The 18,811-nt window shown below is 38.6% G+C and overlaps 1 protein-coding gene across 1 annotated transcript in view; it reads right to left on the bottom strand.

Annotated features, from left to right (window-relative positions):
* The window catches only part of LOC586004 (polypeptide N-acetylgalactosaminyltransferase 10), a 46,513-nt gene that overhangs the window by 9,910 nt on the left and 17,792 nt on the right, over positions 1–18,811 (bottom strand). The window contains exons 6-7 of the mRNA XM_030980726.1: positions 13,468–13,653; positions 900–1,089 (exon numbers count right to left, since the gene is read on the bottom strand). Coding sequence (XP_030836586.1) covers positions 900–1,089; positions 13,468–13,653 — 376 coding nt within the window. The remainder of the gene's footprint in view (positions 1–899; positions 1,090–13,467; positions 13,654–18,811) is intronic.

Genomic DNA, 18,811 nt, shown 5'->3' with positions numbered 1-18,811 from the left:
AATTCATTAGATTCATTAGAATAACTGCTGCAAAATATGGGGGAACCAAAGATTAGGAAGAGTAAAATAAAGAATGAGATATTTATGAACTTTTGCAATCATAGAGCCATGTTATCACTGCATGCACAAATAAGGCACCTTTGTGATTTCTTTGTATTTCTTCCACATTAAAAACTCAATATCTTGTACATCTTCCTTCTACCACTAACCCTTTCCCTAACAAAACCTCTCCCTTCACTCTCAAGATTATACCTTGTTTTTCATCTCACTTATTCTCCAGTTCACAGTACAGCTCTTAGTCGATGGCACCCTTCACCACATCATCATCACCCCTCCCATCTTACCTAAGCGGTTTATTCTTTATGTATCCCTTTTTCCTGTCTCATTAATCTAATTTCTTTAAAGGGAAATCCGACCCAAATAGACAACTACTCTAAAAGAGAGCATAAAAAATCAGAGAAGCAAACAGATGAAAGTTTCAATTAAATCTGACTAAATATAAGAACTACTTTCCCATCTGTTCAACATATAAAATAACTTAAATTTAAATTTTTCAAAAATTCATTGCTCAGAAGGGTCTAGTATTTTTAGAGGACCTATAATAATATGCTATCTATAATATATTTTGGGTAGTGCCCCAAGGGAGTAGGAACTTTTATTAATGATATTTTTGTACACGGCAAATGGGAGTTATCCACGTCACAATCCACTGGCCGAACTACCAATTTGAGATTCACATAGATTTATTGATCTCAAATTTTAAACATTCATAACTTCCTTACTATTGGCCCGATTCATTTCAAACTTTTGACATTCTGTTTTTGTTATTTTTCTGCTTTCATACAAATCAACTTAGTACAAAGGTTGGTTTGCCCTTTAAGTTACCCCTCCATTCTCACCTGAAAGGATCACTCTCATGACTCCGCCTCTTGTTCTCCGCCTCGCTGATGGGGATGCGTTTATAGTACAGCTCCCAGTCGAATGCCCCCCTCATCACATCACCTGCCTGAGACTCGTAGTGGAAGTCCTCGTTACTGATCACATCAATCATCGGACACACGATACGTCGCCGATTAAGAGCGATGCGTTCTGTGGAGGGGAATATAATGTGGACAGAAACAGATAAATATGTTAGAAATGTATGCAGCATCAATCACTGGTCAGAGTGGTCAGGTATATTTGGACACAGAAGGTGGCATGATGCATTGCAAGATGGCAATTCAGAGCGACCGTTCTGTCAGGAAATACAATCTGGGCGGAAATGGACAAAATATGATGTATAGCACATCAATTACTGGTCATATATTATTGGGCACATGTTGTGTGGACGATCCAAGGCTATCTTTTCTATAGGGGATTAAAATTAGACAGATACAGATAAAATATTAGATAGATTATTGGTCAAATATCATAGGGAAAATGATGAGTCGGCCATTCAGAGTGATCCTTTCTACAGAGTGTCGAAAATTGGACGGAACGGATAAAATATGATGCATAACACATTAATTCTGGTCAGATACCGTTGGGTACCCGATTTGCAAATGATTCAGAGCGAACCTTCCTGTTAGAATTTGGACAGAAATAATCTGAATATTGCAAAATGTATAAAAAAAACATTAATAATCGGTCAAACAGACATCAGGCAGTTATCAGCCATACACAATGTGTGACAATGACTGGAGGCAATGGGTTCTACAGGTCAGTAAATGTGATCTTTATCTAAAACATAATATTAAGTTCACTTCTAAACGTAATAACAGGCAATGTAATATTATAAATCACTGATATCTACAAAGACTATTAGACTTTACATCTATTTTAGCCAAACTAACCCCCCCCCCCCCCCCAAAAAAAAAAAAAAGATAGAAACAAATCTTATACGAGAAAAGACATTGGCAACAAAATATTAATAATAATTACAAACAATTAACAATTTAAGTTAATAAAATAGACAGAGAAAATCATCCACTTAATCGTTTTTAATTTATACTTGAAAGAAAAAAAGTTTGACTGGATGAATATAATGTGTATCCTTTCCAAAGGTAATGATCTTTTGAAATATCAAGAGCACTGAATGACCCTATCCATAGAGTATGGGTGATCTATCAGAGGGATAGCTCGATGTAAATATTTAACAGGGAAATCATGAGAGCATCATTGACATGCACTGCGGGGAGAAGAGATGGGTAGGAAAGAGAGAGAGAGAGAGAGAGAGAGAGAGAGAGAGAGAGAGAGAGAGAGGGAGGGAGGGAGGGAGAGGGTGAGAGGGATGGAGAGGGGGATGGTGGGGGAGAGGGGGGAAGGGAGAGAAGAGAGAGATAGAAAGACAGAGAGAGAAAGACATAGGGAGAAACAGGATGAGAGAAATATAAGAAAAGGAGAGAAATATAAGAAAAGGAGAGAAATATAAGGAAAGGAAAGAAAAGAAAATAGTGACAAGAATAAATGAGCAGAAGAGAGGGAGAAAGAGAAATAAGATTTAAGACAAGGGCATAGTTACACATATACATTAGAAACAGAAATCGTGAAGGAAAAGGAAGAGGGGGTGGGTAGGAGTGGGAGAGAGAGCAAAAGATAGAGAGAGAACAAAACTAGAAACAGAAAGAGTGAATTTAGAGAAAGAAAGAAGGAACCAACAAACATAGATACAGAGAAAGATGGCACAATTAGATCAAAGGGGAGAAAGGGAGAAAGAGAGGGAGAGAGAGCGAAAGCATTTAAGGGATAAGGAGGGAAAGAAATATCGTCTGTTTGGAGTCAGGGCATTGTACTTAAACACAGAGTTAACACCAATCTGGCTCCAAACAGACCATATGTTTGTCTAGAAGATACAAGGGGACTTTCATTTCACGGACCACTGGCTATTCAGACAGAGATGATTTTCACCCAACAAGTGTTTGTCAACGTCACAATTTCAAATCATGAAGAAATTGAACATGCAACATTTGCTGGGAGGCCAAGAACCCAACATGCCATTTCTGGTCAGCCATTTCTGGTCAGCCATTTCTGGTCAATGGCAAAGACATGCAAACCTTAATCCTAGTCCTTGTAACTCTTACTGATTAATATTCATGGTCTGTAGTAGGATATTTGGCTCAAAATAATAGGGAGCTTCATCGTGGGAGAGTTTATTTTTAGAATTCACTGTTAACTCCCAGTATTTGAGGTTGCGTGATTCGATATGAATATGAATAAAATAATTTACATTGCCTTTAATCTTTTCATTTCTCTCCATGGACTCAGTATCACACTGTAACTCTATTAAACTGTAACACTCTCTGGTGATGAAATACTGAGTGCAGTTCAAAGAGAGCCTCTAGTTTCCACGGATAAACATTAATGAACAGAGTCATTAGCATTCACCTCGAGCCGATCAAGACTGCTTGATTAAACATGGGGCGTGAGAGAAGCGTGAAGGGTGCTCGAGAGTTACAGCGCATGAGAAATTAAGGTACAGACGACTGTCTGTACGATAGAGATGTTCGTTTGATTTATTTCCTTCACCGTCCTATTTCCCAGAGCGCACTATTCCTTGTGGAGCAAGTGCGGGCATACATGGATAAGATTCCTCCGGTGTCTATTTCAAGTGTTGTACAAGACATCAAAGATTGAACAATTCAATCCCTGCATGGTACCATGAGAATATTGATTTATCGCTTTCTGCATGTCTGAAATACACATGAATATTTCATGTGATAGATAATATTACAGCACAAAAAAGAGTAATGCATAATTCCTTTTCAGTCAAATACTGGTGCCTACTAACAAATCCACTGATTTCGTTTCAAATTAAACAAGACTTGTCAAGAATTTAACATGTACATGTATTTGTATACCATTACCCGTACTGTAAAGGTGATTATAAAAAGAGAAAGGCTCTTAAAAATGAATATGGATGGCAGACAGATGGCCTAATGCCTTTAGCAAATACTCATTAGGCGTGTCTGCACTATCTCGAGATTGCCAAATATCCAGCTATTTGAACTATCCCGATCGCAAACTATCTAGCTAATTGCGTCTTCATTAGAACGAAGTAGCAAATTAGCTGGATAGTTGGTTGGGATAATATCCCAAGATATCTCGGTCTAGTTTGCAAAATATCCCACTATTTCCGAACTAGCGGGATAGTTTGCGACAGTCTTCATTAGACCGAAGTACGGAGTCAAATATCCCGATCCCATCATGCACAACGATTTCTGGTTCACCGTGTTAACTAGTTGTACTAGCGCACGCACATGCGATCTATACGGCTCAGCGGTGCATGATGGGATCGGGATATTTGACTCCGTACTTCGGTCTAATGAAGACTGTCGCAAACTATCCCGCTAGTTCGGAAATAGTGGGATATTTTGCAAACTAGACCAAGATATCTTGGGATATTATCCCGACCAACTATCCAGCTAATTTGCTACTTCGTTCTAATGAAGACGCAATTAGCTAGATAGTTTGCGATCGGGATAGTTCAAATAGCTGGATATTTGGCAATCTCGAGATAGTGAAGACGGGCTATTGCCCCACCAACCTGGTGGGAAAAAGAAAGTGATATGAGGAGGAGTTGTAGCAATAGTAATGGGAGAGGTTGAAAAGTTGAGACAGATCAATTCTACGGTTGGCTGGCTGAAGGAAACATTACACCATAATGATACACCTGGGACTAACACCAAGATAGTGTGATCATTACTGCATGAGGGATAAGAGAAGGAGTGATCTCTTAACTATGCATGCTTGCAGTAGTTCAGTGTCGAAATGAGAGGAAAATTAAAAGCTAAGTATGGAGAAGAGGAATCGATATATTGAATTGAATTGAATTGAATTGAATTTATTTATTCACCACCATTGAAAACATTGAAACAAAAGATAAATGTACAATGACAATGTCAATATAACATAAATGCATGACATGAATTATAAAAAATACATGTTCTACAGCGATATACATGTACATTATGACAAATATAAAGTAAACTTTGCTTCAAGAGTAAAACAATAAATGACTATTTACAATGATTTTGTGATCGATGGTAAAATAGAGTCAAAAATAGCACATGTGCTAGTCGAGTCTGACTCTCATTATCTAAAGCCTAAAATAAAGTTAATTTAAAAATACATGATGGGTTTCCAAATCTTATATAAGATTTGTGTATAATATTAAAATGAGACTGGTTACTATATACAACTATATAGTTATGAGGTTATGATTCGTGGTTTTCACTTAAGAGTAATTTTGTAATTTTTTTTACGAAAAGAGGTTCTTGATCTCTCAATTCTTAGATCAGTAGGAAGCATATTCCAAAAATTACTTCCAACAAACGAAACAGAAAACTTTCCTTGGTCTGTTTTAAATAAAGGAAGATGTAAGGAGCTTGATTTTCTCTCTGGAAATAGAGATATTTTTAGAGAATAAAAATATATTCATAAATGGAACAGATTACATGTCTATCAGAATGAGTCAGAGACAGAAGTAAAGGCAGGTGTAAGAGAGGAAATAGGCCTGAAAAGGAAGTTGAAAAAGAAACACAAATCCTTACAGAAAGGCTGTAGAAAGAAATGACAAATATCATGCTAATATTATATTCCTTTTTCGAAGAGCGTAATGACTTTCTACAACATTACGATGATGATGATGTAGAATCTGTTAATGTACCCGGACTGCTAAGAAAGTAAAATATCATGGGGTTTTCTTGGTGAGCAACCCTGGGACATATATGTATGGCCTTGTAAGGCATATCCAGGGAACTTGGTAATTAAGTTATTAATGCCTATTAAATCAAGCATGCACCTTATGATTGCTCTAGATAGCTTCCATATGGGACATCCGATTGAACGAAATAAAAAGAGGGTGACTGGGATCAAAGAAAAAGGAGTAGTAGCCCAGGAACTAAGAGAGAGAGAGAGAGTGAAAGGGGGTGAGAGAGAGAGCATGAGAGGGCGTGAGAGAGAGAGAGAGGGCGAGAGAGAGAGAGGGCGTGAGAGAGAGAGAGAGAGAGAGAGAGAGGGAGAGGGCGTGAGAGAGAGAGAGGGAGGGAGGGAGGGAGGGAGGGAGGGAGAGAGAGAGAGAGGGAGAGAGAGAAAGAAAGAAAGAAAGAAGAAGAGAGAAACAGAGGAGGGAAAAGAAAGGTAGAGTGGAGGTTGGATGAGAAAGGAAACGGGGGAGAAGGTGCGTGGGAAAGAAGAATAGAGAGAGGGAAAGAAGAACAAGAAAAAGGGGAGATGAAGACGGAAGGAAGGGACAGGGAAGGGGAAAGGAGTGAGAGATGAAAGTAAAGGAAGATGAGAGGGACGGGTTATGGAGGTGTTTAGATGAAGAGAGCGAGATGAAGGGTGTGGAGACAGAGAAACAAAGAGAGAGAGGGGGAGGGGGAGGGTCTGACTCTCATTATCTAAAGCCTAAAATAAAGTTAATTTAAAAATACATGATGGGTTTCCAAATCTTATATAAGATTTGTGTATAATATTAAAATGAGACTGGTTACTATATACAACTATATAGTTATGAGGTTATGATTCGTGGTTTTCACTTAAGAGTAATTTTGTAATTTTTTTTACGAAAAGAGGTTCTTGATCTCTCAATTCTTAGATCAGTAGGAAGCATATTCCAAAAATTACTTCCAACAAACGAAACAGAAAACTTTCCTTGGTCTGTTTTAAATAAAGGAAGATGTAAGGAGCTTGATTTTCTCTCTGGAAATAGAGATATTTTTAGAGAATAAAAATATATTCATAAATGGAACAGATTACATGTCTATCAGAATGAGTCAGAGACAGAAGTAAAGGCAGGTGTAAGAGAGGAAATAGGCCTGAAAAGGAAGTTGAAAAAGAAACACAAATCCTTACAGAAAGGCTGTAGAAAGAAATGACAAATATCATGCTAATATTATATTCCTTTTTCGAAGAGCGTAATGACTTTCTACAACATTACGATGATGATGATGTAGAATCTGTTAATGTACCCGGACTGCTAAGAAAGTAAAATATCATGGGGTTTTCTTGGTGAGCAACCCTGGGACATATATGTATGGCCTTGTAAGGCATATCCAGGGAACTTGGTAATTAAGTTATTAATGCCTATTAAATCAAGCATGCACCTTATGATTGCTCTAGATAGCTTCCATATGGGACATCCGATTGAACGAAATAAAAAGAGGGTGACTGGGATCAAAGAAAAAGGAGTAGTAGCCCAGGAACTAAGAGAGAGAGAGAGAGTGAAAGGGGGTGAGAGAGAGAGCATGAGAGGGCGTGAGAGAGAGAGAGAGGGCGAGAGAGAGAGAGGGCGTGAGAGAGAGAGAGAGAGAGAGAGAGAGGGAGAGGGCGTGAGAGAGAGAGAGGGAGGGAGGGAGGGAGGGAGGGAGGGAGAGAGAGAGAGAGGGAGAGAGAGAAAGAAAGAAAGAAAGAAGAAGAGAGAAACAGAGGAGGGAAAAGAAAGGTAGAGTGGAGGTTGGATGAGAAAGGAAACGGGGGAGAAGGTGCGTGGGAAAGAAGAATAGAGAGAGGGAAAGAAGAACAAGAAAAAGGGGAGATGAAGACGGAAGGAAGGGACAGGGAAGGGGAAAGGAGTGAGAGATGAAAGTAAAGGAAGATGAGAGGGACGGGTTATGGAGGTGTTTAGATGAAGAGAGCGAGATGAAGGGTGTGGAGACAGAGAAACAAAGAGAGAGAGGGGGAGGGGGAGGGAGGAGATGGAATGAGGGGTGGGAGAGAGAGAGAGGGTGTGAAAGAGGAGAGAGAGACAGAGTGAAAGAAAAATACATCGTCAACAAGTGGAAAGGGGCACAACATTTCAAGATCATACCATTGGGAAACTACTAAAAGTACTACTACCTATCATGGGAAATATTGCATTGCCATCTTCTGTATGAAGTTGCATTCGTTCTAGAAAAATGGAGGAATGAAAAGAGAGACACAGATCTCGATCACATGATCCAGAAACCAGGCAAGACAAGAGGATGAAACTGAAACTGTCAGACTTACAGAATTCATTGAATCGCCATACAGGAAATCGTTTTATTTGTTGCTATATGATTACTTTTTGTTCTGGTCCGAACAGTGTATGAAGAAACGTCACTAGTGAAACAAACGTTTCCAACTTTTGAACAACGGCACACAAAAAAAGAAAATTAATAATCAGGGTCCAGTTCTTGTCTGAACATCGCATCATAAAAACAATTACATAACTGGGCGGGCTTATCATTGGCATGAGCTGATTAATGACCTGCTGTCGTGTCAACTGACCCCTTCAAAAGTGACTCCTTTTTTATATACATGCATCTTCATATGATGCTATCCAGTGTAAACACACCTTTCACCATAAACGTTTTTAAAATGATGTTTTTTTCCTCTAGTATGAACAGGCTATGCAACTACAGACCGAGTGAGAATTATGGCTCCTGTGAGAGAAAGATGAATCCTTTATTATGGGCACTATCTTATTCCAAGCTGTTTTGCATTCTGTGCCAGAGATTATGACTTGATACCTAGGGTATAGAGGCATGGTCCAAAATATCTTAATTTTTTTTCTCATCACCATAAACTCTAAAGGAGGAGGAGGAGGAAAAGAAGAGGATCAATAGAAAGAAGTAGAAGAAGTAGTAGAAGAGGAGGAGGAGGAGGAGGAGGAGGAGGAAGAAGAAGAAGTAGTAGTAGTAGTAGTAGTAGAAGGAGGAAGGAGGAGGAGGTAGGAGAAGAAGAAGAGGAAGAAGAAATAGAGAAAGAAGAAAAACAAAAAAGAACAAGCCAAGCCGTTAGTTTACTTAATCACATGGAGGAAACGAAAATGCTGAAGAGAAAGGAGAAGTAGTAGTAGTAGAAGGAGAAGTAGGAGGAGGAGAATGATGAGAAAGACAAAGCAGAAGAAGAAGAAGAAGAAGAAGAAGAAGAAGAAGAAGAAGAAGAAGAAGAAGGAGAAGAAGGAGAAAAGGGAGAAGAAGAACAACAAAGAACAAGCCAAGCAGTTATGGAGGAAACAAAAATGCTGCGTTTGTCACTTCTGAACTTGCTCAAAAAGTATAAAACAAGGAACTAATATTTCCCTACATACTGTAGGATGCGGCCAAGCTAAGATGGGATTCATACATACATTTATATCACACCTTTGAGATGTCACATTGACACGTCTAAACCGCTTTCTTGCCACTACCTGCTATGCACCTGCGTGGTGTGGGTTGAATTGTAAGCTGTAGGTGTGAAGCGTAGGTATTTGAGGTGAAACTGAGGCACACCTTACCAATTACACCAGGGTGTACATGTCAATTGCTTTGATGAAGATGTCAAACTGTACCTCCATTTCAAGATATCCTTGAAGCATATGGGAATTTGATAAAATGCCAGTTGCATTTTACATTAATTATTAAGGAAGTTATCGCAAATTCAGTGTTGATATTTCCTCTATCCTTTTAATACTTGTCATGAGTTGGAATATGTTTGCTATAGAAATTCTGGAGTCCAAAATGAACAATCTTCAGGTAAGTACCATCCTTAAGAGAGTGTCCTTCTAGACAAGAAAATGAAGGAGAGGAATTACAAATGAAAACACAAACGAGGGAAGATGTATGATAGATAGAACAAAGAGATAGAACAGAAAAAGATAAAAAAATATATCCTCAATATTCATTTCATCCTCTATGTTGGCTTATACTGCTAGTATAAGCATGAAGTTCATGCCCTAGACATTTATACAAATATTGAGACAACAGGCGGGACGGACTGACAACCCCAAATTATGCTTCTGGCAAGATGGATCTCAAATGGAAAACTCAGACTCTCTACAAAAACATTCCCAGCCCCCTGTCTAGGTTGTTTTGCAAACACAAAGAGGGTTACACAAACACTCATCACAGGTTCTGCCATCGATACAAACAAATCATCTTCTGACTCTAAGATGATCACTGACAGTTCTCACACCTACACTGCACACCTCACTTGAAGACAACATCTCCATGCAGAAGTGGTTATACTCAGGCCTCTTCACGTGGATGCTTGTACGACACATCCTTGGGCAACACTTGCTTTGTGGTCATTACCCTACACTAACCAAATTCTTTGCTTCATTCTTTGACCAAACATTAACCAACCCCTAACCCGAACCCTAAACCTACCTTAAAGCCTCTTTGCAGCCCTTACCCTACAACTTTGATAGAGCAAATATTGCAGCATCTCAACGGACAGTACCTTGAAAACTCTGCTGCCTGCACCATACCAAACTATGACTTGCAACATTATTTGCAAAGATAAAACACATGGAGTACCTCATTGCAAATGTACCTTACATTTTTTTTCATAATTCTTGCTATCACCACTACAGTATTTGGCCGTAGAGGCCATGGTGTATGTGGCTATTAAAGGCACTGGATAGTCTGATAGAAATGATAATGAGGTGAATGAAATATGCATTAATTCATAATTGTGCAGGCATATACATTACAACAACTGGTTTTTATGTGTGTCTCTTAACAAATTTCTGCTCTCCTTTGTACAGCACAATTTTTTTTTGTGTGACACAATTCCCTGCACACACATACAAAAGCGGTCGGTGTAATGCTATTGTCCCGGCCCCCCCACTCAGAGGTCGGAATGACCGCATGCGTGTTGCCAAAATGTCCGGTAAAGGGGTACTTTTTGTGCGACAAAGTCCGGCCCGAGATTTTAAAAAAAGGGGGTGTATTTGACTTTTCACCCGGAGATTTCTTTAAAAAGGGGGTGACTTTCTTTTTCTCTCTCATCTCTTTGGACTCCTGAGAAATTATTCCGAATTTAGGGGGGTACATTGAGCATTTTTCCTGATTTAGGGGGGTCTCCAAGGCAGGAAAAGCCCGCGAAAAGCCCGCGAAAGGGGGGTTCGGAAATGTTGGCAGTCCTCAGATAGGGGGTGCTTTCAAAAAGAGGGTACGAGCATATGCGTACCCTAAATAACACTGAGTGGGGGGGCCGGGGCTATTGTCCTTGTGCACGCAGAAAACGGGAAGTGCTGACTATTTATGGGGTAACTAATGAAGCTCTTTTAACCACTCAACCGGCAAACATACACGAGGTAGGCTTTAATGCATCAAATATTCCATTCAAAACAACACATACATGTTCATTCACACACACACACACACAGTGGTAATTAGAATTAGACGCATGTAGGAAGGCAAATAACTCTCAGAGTCGAGGGTACATCAATATAAATAGATTCCAAGTAAAATTATGGTTCTAGTGGTTATGATGCAATAAGGAATTAAACGAATATACCTGATGTCACATATAGTACAGAGTACCGGGGGGGGGGGGGGGAAGTGTTCAATGTTCCTCTGATTGCCCCCATGCTACTGATTGGAGGGGCCGTGGTTTTCATACCTCTTCCTCTTCCAAATTGGTACCAATCCTCCAGATAAACGGTCGCAAATTTTCCACCTCTCTACTTAACATCTAATGGGAAGGGAATTACATCTGGCTCATGACACTGACAAGGTCATCAATTACGCGGCAGGGCCAATGCTATCGTTCAAGTTCTCCAATTAGGACCAAATTGGATGCATATTCTCCAGTGTACCTCCATAATAACATCCATTTCATACTCCGATTCTGGCCATGAATACTTGATGCCTCAATGTCTGTCTAACTCTCTGTGTACAGTGCATCTGAGGCTGCGTTCATGCTTAAATTTTGAAGGCAGAATGAGCGATCTGAAACGCTCATCGTAAACGCTCATCGTGATCGCAGTTCCACGATGTAGTGTTCATGCTTACTTCTCTGGCTCCCCAGGCAATTCTCCGTGTGTGGCCTTAATTGGTCTTCCAGCTGGATTCGCAAACCTTCACTGTGCATGCTACGTAGACCCACTAGAGGTCAGTGCGTTGACCCCATTTAAACGCGTTTACAAATTGTAAACGCATCTTTTTGTGAGTTTACGATCGGCGATCGTGATCGCCGTTTTTCGGTGATTCTACAAAAGTGAGCTAAGACGCAACCGTGTTTTAAACTAAACGCGTAACAGATGCCTGATTCTGGCCGTCAAAATCAAGCATGAACGTGCCCTGATTCTATTTGGCGGCAGGAAGGCGGGATCATGTGCAATGTATCATGTTCCAGATCTTTAACACCTATGCAATACATACACTCTTTTGCCCAAATTCACAAAGGACGTTTAAACCCTCATTAACATAACCCATGGTTAAAAATTGCGCGAGTCTAATATTGGACCTCTGACTGTGTCGCGCTTATTTTGCGCTAATTTTAGACCATGGGTTATGTAAATGAAGATTTAAACCATGGGATAAATTTAAACCTTCTTTGTGAATTCAGGCCTTTAGCTCTAAAGGTCAATGACTGATATTTTTGCTGTAAAGGTCAACATGATATGTATACTCACTTTCCTTTTGCTAAACGTATATATTTTGAGAGCAAATTTCTTAAATTTTTAAAATTCTAGAGTGTCTTGTGTTTCTACATCATAAGCAGTAGTTCATGGTGACAAAATTTTGATTAAACAATTGTGAATCATAATAGTAAAAATTGTAAGATGTTGTCAAGCGTACCATTCCGAATAAAAGCTTAATCGATGCTAGAGCTAAATTCATACTTAGTACCAGGAAGGTTGCCTCATGAAGCAACCAGTAACTTACATGTATATTACTGTTCAGAAACCACAAAGGCTACATCTTCAAGTACTTTAAAGGAAGATGGTAGTTAGTTTTGATGTGCAGCAGGAAATAATTCACAGAAACCAGACAGAGAGAGGGTGGAAATATATTGTACCAATAATGGGTGTACAAGTTTCCCGGCCCCCCCACTCAGTGTTATTTAGGGTACGCATATGCGTGTTCCAACCGACCCCCCCTTTTCAGCAAAAGTCCGGTGTGTAAAGTCAATACGGCTCGACCTTTTTCTTTTGTATACGAGCCTTTTTCAGCACCCCCCCTTTTCAGCAAAAGTCCAGTGTGTAAAGTCAATACGGGTCGACCTTTTTCTTTTGTTACGAAAAGGACATTTTGGCAACACACATGGGGTCCGTCCGTTCTCGGAGTGGGGGGGCTGGGACAAGTTTGCACAGCAAACCCGTAGTCCCATTAAGAAATGAACTCTAGTCTCCCAGAGAGTCTTTGGGTGAGGGAATTAAATGTAAAGATAATGAATTTCCATATGGGGTGATTGGTGGAAAATGCAGGGCATTACACATACCGGTAAGGCCTTTTGGTATCAATACATCATGATGATTGACAACACCTGTTATTGGGTAAACACCCGAATAGTGTTGAATTCCCCATTAAAAGCCCACTACTATGGATCTTTAGAGCCTATCTGCACTAGTTTGGCCGGGAGGGATTAGCCCTCCCTAGGTGGTCACTGACAGGTGGTTATCTCATCAAATCAGCTCTCAATCAACTAAGAAAAAGGGGATCATGTGGGGACCAACGGGCACCGCTTAGGCATTGTTTTCTATATAGAGGGAGCAAGTAGCTACAAGTAGTACAGTGGGGCTTTAACACTCACCTAGCAATGGTGGCAGCCAGTTATAGTTGGCCTCGCAGTGAGAGTCAAGGAAGAGTACAACATCTCCAGTGGCTGGGCCGGCACCCAACAGTCTGGTCCTGATCAGACCTTCTCTCTTCTCCAGGCGGATGATCTTGACCTTCGGGAAAGCGGACATGTAGTCGTCCAGAGGGCCTTTCAAATAAGCTGCAGGAAGATATAAAACAAAGAGCACAAGGATTAATGATTGTCTCAAAAGCATTGCAGGACAAGATTCCTGGATTTTCCATACAATCGTCAGTATAGCCTAGGGTTATTCTCACTTTTTTAATCATTAGTATATCAATAGACAAAACTGGTAACAAACACAATCGAGATCGCAGCACTTTTCGAGGGAATCAACCTCACGCGATAAAAATTGCCTCTTTAAAAAAAAAAAATTCCTGTGAAGTTTCTGCAAATGTCAATCCTGTGAACTAAACATTCATTCCTACAACCATAGACTTACCACCAACAGACTCCTAAGTCACAGACATGAGCTCCAAAAGAAATATTCAATGGGGACATTCTGTTACATATGTATCTAACATTATAAATTGAACTCCCCTCCCCCCCCCCCCCCCCCCATGGCCTTTACTTTATATTCCTTTTTTTTGGGTTAAGTTTCTGACAGATATTTCATTACACCGTAGAAAGTTGTACATCCATGTACATACACTGTATGCATGATGCACTTGTAAACCCAATTATAACAATTTGGAGATGACAGGGAGCATTCGAGCACGGTCTAAATATACAGTATCTAATTTCCTGACCCATCAAATACATTATCTCATGTCAAACCAAACCTAGACAATGTGAAATGATAGAAACTCTACTCCTTAGAGAGAAGGTTGAGGTCTGGGAAATGTGAAGAAAAAATGTGAGTTTCCTCGTTTTCTTTATAATGTCTATTTGGGAGAATAATCATATAGCAAAAATGTCCCCTGAAAAGGACTATCTGCAAAAATTAAGTTGTTTGAACCACACAGTTATCTCACATGCGTGTGTAGTCCCATATGCCCTTTGTGTGCAGTGCAAGACTTTCAGCAAAACTGAGTAACTTTCCCGTCATTTTGATGATTCCAATTTCCAAAGTCTAACAGTATATTCAGTGAAAACTTTTCATAAAGACCACCTAAGGATGAAAAGAAAAGTGGTCTTTATAGGTGAGTGGTCTTTATGTGCAGGTGGTCTTTATGTTCATGTTCTTTTAGTACATGTTTCAATGAGAAACCATTTTCAAGGGGGGGGGGAATATGGTCTTTCTATACAGGTGGTCGCTAAAGCAGGTTTGACTGTATATACCAATTCATACATACTAAAAAATCAACCTTTCTTAATGGTTTCCAGTCAGGTTCTCTCACCATGCAAACCACTTGACCAACCAAAACTCAAACTTTATCTTTAAACATGTTTCTCATGCAGTCACATTCAAATGAACTTGTCCTAAACTATAAATGATGACGAACTCTGAGGGGTTCTTTTGGGGGAAGCCCTAACAGGCCCTACCTGGATCAAACCCTCAAGGGAGACCAGATAACTCAGGGAGGAAATTATTAATTTGATGCCCTTGGCACAGTTGCTGGAATACACAGGAAAATTATATTGCTTGAAAGTGAACCAATATCCAAGTCTATTATTGGATTTCAATAGCTGATGAGAGCTTACAATGGGTAGGAATTCCATGAAGACAATACATAGATTGCTTTATATTTACTGAGTACCATGCCATATACATGTACATGTATACATATTGGTACAATCGTACAATACACTTTTAATGATGACATCAAGATCATTTCAACCATTGGATACAAGTTAATTCTAAGATATCATACATTTTCTGTAGACTCCAGTCTAATTTATCTCTGGCATAGTACTTGACGAATTTAACTACATTGTCACACCTGCAAAAAGTAAATATATAAATGAATGAATAATAACAACATTCTAATTGGTCATATTCAGTTTGTTAAAGGGACAAAGAGCATATGTGGGCAAGGAAAATGGCAATAAAGTATCACCAAGACCGTACATGTAAAAACAAGTTGTTGGTGAACTTGTACTTATAATGGTTTTGTGACACGCTGCCCTGGATGTCGATTGTTTGATTAAAACCCCTCCTTCAGTCGAAACTACATGCCATCATTAATCCTAGCTATTCACGCTCCTGCCTTGTTCTGAGATTGTATCACTTGATTCAATCTGAGTGAATAATACTCACTTATTTTCTCTTTTGCTCAGCCATAGTTCAAGTAAGCCCATTAGGGCTATCAAATAATCCATTAATCAGAACTAACAAAGGGAGTTTCGGATGACAATAGAAAGAAAAAAATGGAAATTTCCTGAAATTCAAGAACTTTTACAACAAACAAGATGACATAGAGTGTGTCATAATGCAGATCTGATACTAACTGATAATCTCACGCTGTGTGGCAAATTCTTGGTCAATCAAAGTGTCATTACTCATACACTAACATGAGCTTAAACAATGTGAAACCAAATACAATGATTCAAAATGAAAACTGTCTATTTTTGTTGGCAACCTCATTTAGTAATGACCTTTTACATTTTGAGAAGGATTTATCTCTCTCTCAGAATTTAGTCTACACGCTACATGTATCTTATCTTTAATCAAATCATAATCAAATCAAATTTTAAGTGAGGATATTTTGTTATGAGTTAATAATGTTAACATTTTGAAATATTGATTTTTTTTTTTGCAAGTAATATCAGGGATATTCTATAAATGCCTCGAGATGAAAGACCATTTTATCCACATATGATTAAAAAGAAAAGCTCTGAAATGTGCTGTTTGTTTTGTCAAAAAGGTGAATAAATAATAAAAGTGCAAACATGTAGTCCAGATATAACTTTGTAGATCTTATCATAGACACAGATGCATGTATAATTCATGACACATACATGTAGAAGAAGTGCTAGGAAAATATCAGTGTGAAACCACATGTACTTGTAAAACAAACAAGAGCACCAGTGCAATATTCTCCTTGTTTGCCCTGGCATAAAATCAATTTTTTTCTGTTTATCCAGGCTGAAATAAGAACAGCCTACAACACTGATTTTGTGTAATATGGGATGTTACACAAAGGTAGGCCTACACTACAAATTAAAAAAGGGTGATTACATTGTAAATATCAAAGATTTATTTACACTTGAACATCTGTTATAGCTGGGAAATTATATTGATTGATGCATATCAAATTTAAGATGCATAATAAAGAAAATGACAAAATCAGAAAGGGAGAGGCACTGGCGTACTGATTGGGGAGGAGGGGGGTCTACGGGGCAATTGCCTCCCCCCCCCAAAAAAAAAAAAAAAAAAAAAAAAAAAATTCAAACATGGTTTATTTCTAATTCAGTACCAGTGATTTAAAAATGTTGCTGAAATGACATAATTTTCTGGGGGTTTTTCTCACTTTTTTGTAAATCATACTTTTGTATTGCCCATTATGCCACCTGGTGGGATGCAGATTTGTTTGTGCTCATTTACTCTACTGCGGAGAGGGTTGAAATACGATGGAAGGGAAAAGAAGAGAAAAGGAAAGACAGAGAGGCAAGGATGGAGAAAGGGAGGAGAGTAAGAGAAGGAAGAGAAAAACAACAAAGAGAAAAACATCAAAGAGAAATATATATAGAGAGATATACAAAAAAAAGAATGAAACAGAGGAGAAGAAGGAAAACAGATTGAGAAGACAAAGAATAAGAGAGAGAGAGAGAGAGAGAGAGAGAGAGAAAGAAAGAAAGAGGGGAGAGCAGAGTGTCTGCATGATAGTGAGGATTTGTATGTACAAAGTTGTAATTTGGGGGATCTCCATGGATTTGAAAAAAATATGTATATTCTTTTGTTTTGGATTTGAAAAACGGGTATGCTTTAGAAAGAGTACAAAATTTCATAAAGAAAGGTCACATTTTCATGATCTTCGCAAAGTTTGCAATCATGTAAATGTGTACCATAGGTACATAGTTTTAAACAAAAACATTGTATTTTGTGATTGTACTTAATTTAAGCCAAAAATAGATTTACTGTGAAAAGCCTACTTTGTACCAATTTTCATGCAAAAAAGGAGTCATATTTGGTATGAAATGTTAGAGAGTATATTATATTGTGCAAAATAGGGCGTAATTTTTAAATTTGTTTTCAAAGGGTCATGCACTACACCTTTGTATACAAAGTAACACCACCGGGGGCAGGGAACTCTAAAACAGCTGATCCCCATATGAACTGACTATTGAGATAAAATTACTCTGCTAATCAATTAATAAACTAAAACAAAATTAATAGACTGAAACAAATTAATACCTCCACCCCCCCCCCAACATGAAAATAAAAAAAAAGTCAAATTTGACATCTGCAGTGAACTTGCATATCATTACGGCATGACTTGAAATAATGGCTTCCGATCTATCGCCACTTTTAACTTCGCACTTGCAGTGACACAGACTGTGTTTACTACTTTACTTATGGATGGTTTATGGGTTCTGGCCCAGATAAAAAAGCTCATCTCGCATGTATTATGCAAGGCCTTGTACTTAATGACTACATCGACCATTGAGGGGAAGAGGGTACACAAGCCTGTATTCATCAGCTTGAGATTGCCAAATAGCCCGCTAGTTCCGATATTTTGCCAAATAGCACGATATTTTGCAAACTAGCCGAAGATATCTTGGGATGATTATCTCAACCAAATATCCTGCTAATTGCAACTTTGGGCTGATGAAGACGCAAATTAACTAGATAATTTGCGATCGGGATAGTTCAAATAGCGGGATATTTGGCAATCTCGAGCTAATGAGGACAGGCCTATTGTCCCCACTAGGCATTATAAACACAGTTTGCAAGATTTTATGTTGCTTGCTCTGCAGAAATGCTTTTATTATGCAAATTAGATCAGCAATATTATGCAAAGAGCTTACAAAACATCCTATTTTCATATAATATTCCTAGAGAGTAGGTTGTTTCTTTTCAGAACCAAAATAGAGTTAACTCATGTTCTTATGGCTTTCAACACCAGATATTTTGTAACAAAATTGAAACAGGTTGTAGATCCAAGCATCCATTTAAAATCCAATAATAATAATAATAATATTAATGAAAGTACTAATAATCTTGAACAGTATGGAGCATTTCACATTATGATATAATGTGCGCTCCCACCAGACTCTGGATATTATGTATGACTAAATTAAATTAAAAAATACTGGATTCTATGAAAACAGCAATTAGCTGATCCAAGACGGCAATCTTGTTTGCTTTCATGGTTGGATGAAATGAATAACGATAGCATATGGTGCAGAAAGTATT

The sequence above is a fragment of the Strongylocentrotus purpuratus genome, unplaced genomic scaffold (assembly GCF_000002235.5).
Source record: "Strongylocentrotus purpuratus isolate Spur 01 unplaced genomic scaffold, Spur_5.0 spur5_scaffold_11, whole genome shotgun sequence".
NCBI classification, from domain to species: domain Eukaryota; kingdom Metazoa; phylum Echinodermata; class Echinoidea; order Camarodonta; family Strongylocentrotidae; genus Strongylocentrotus; species Strongylocentrotus purpuratus.
This window is presented reverse-complemented; position numbering and strand designations above follow the sequence as displayed.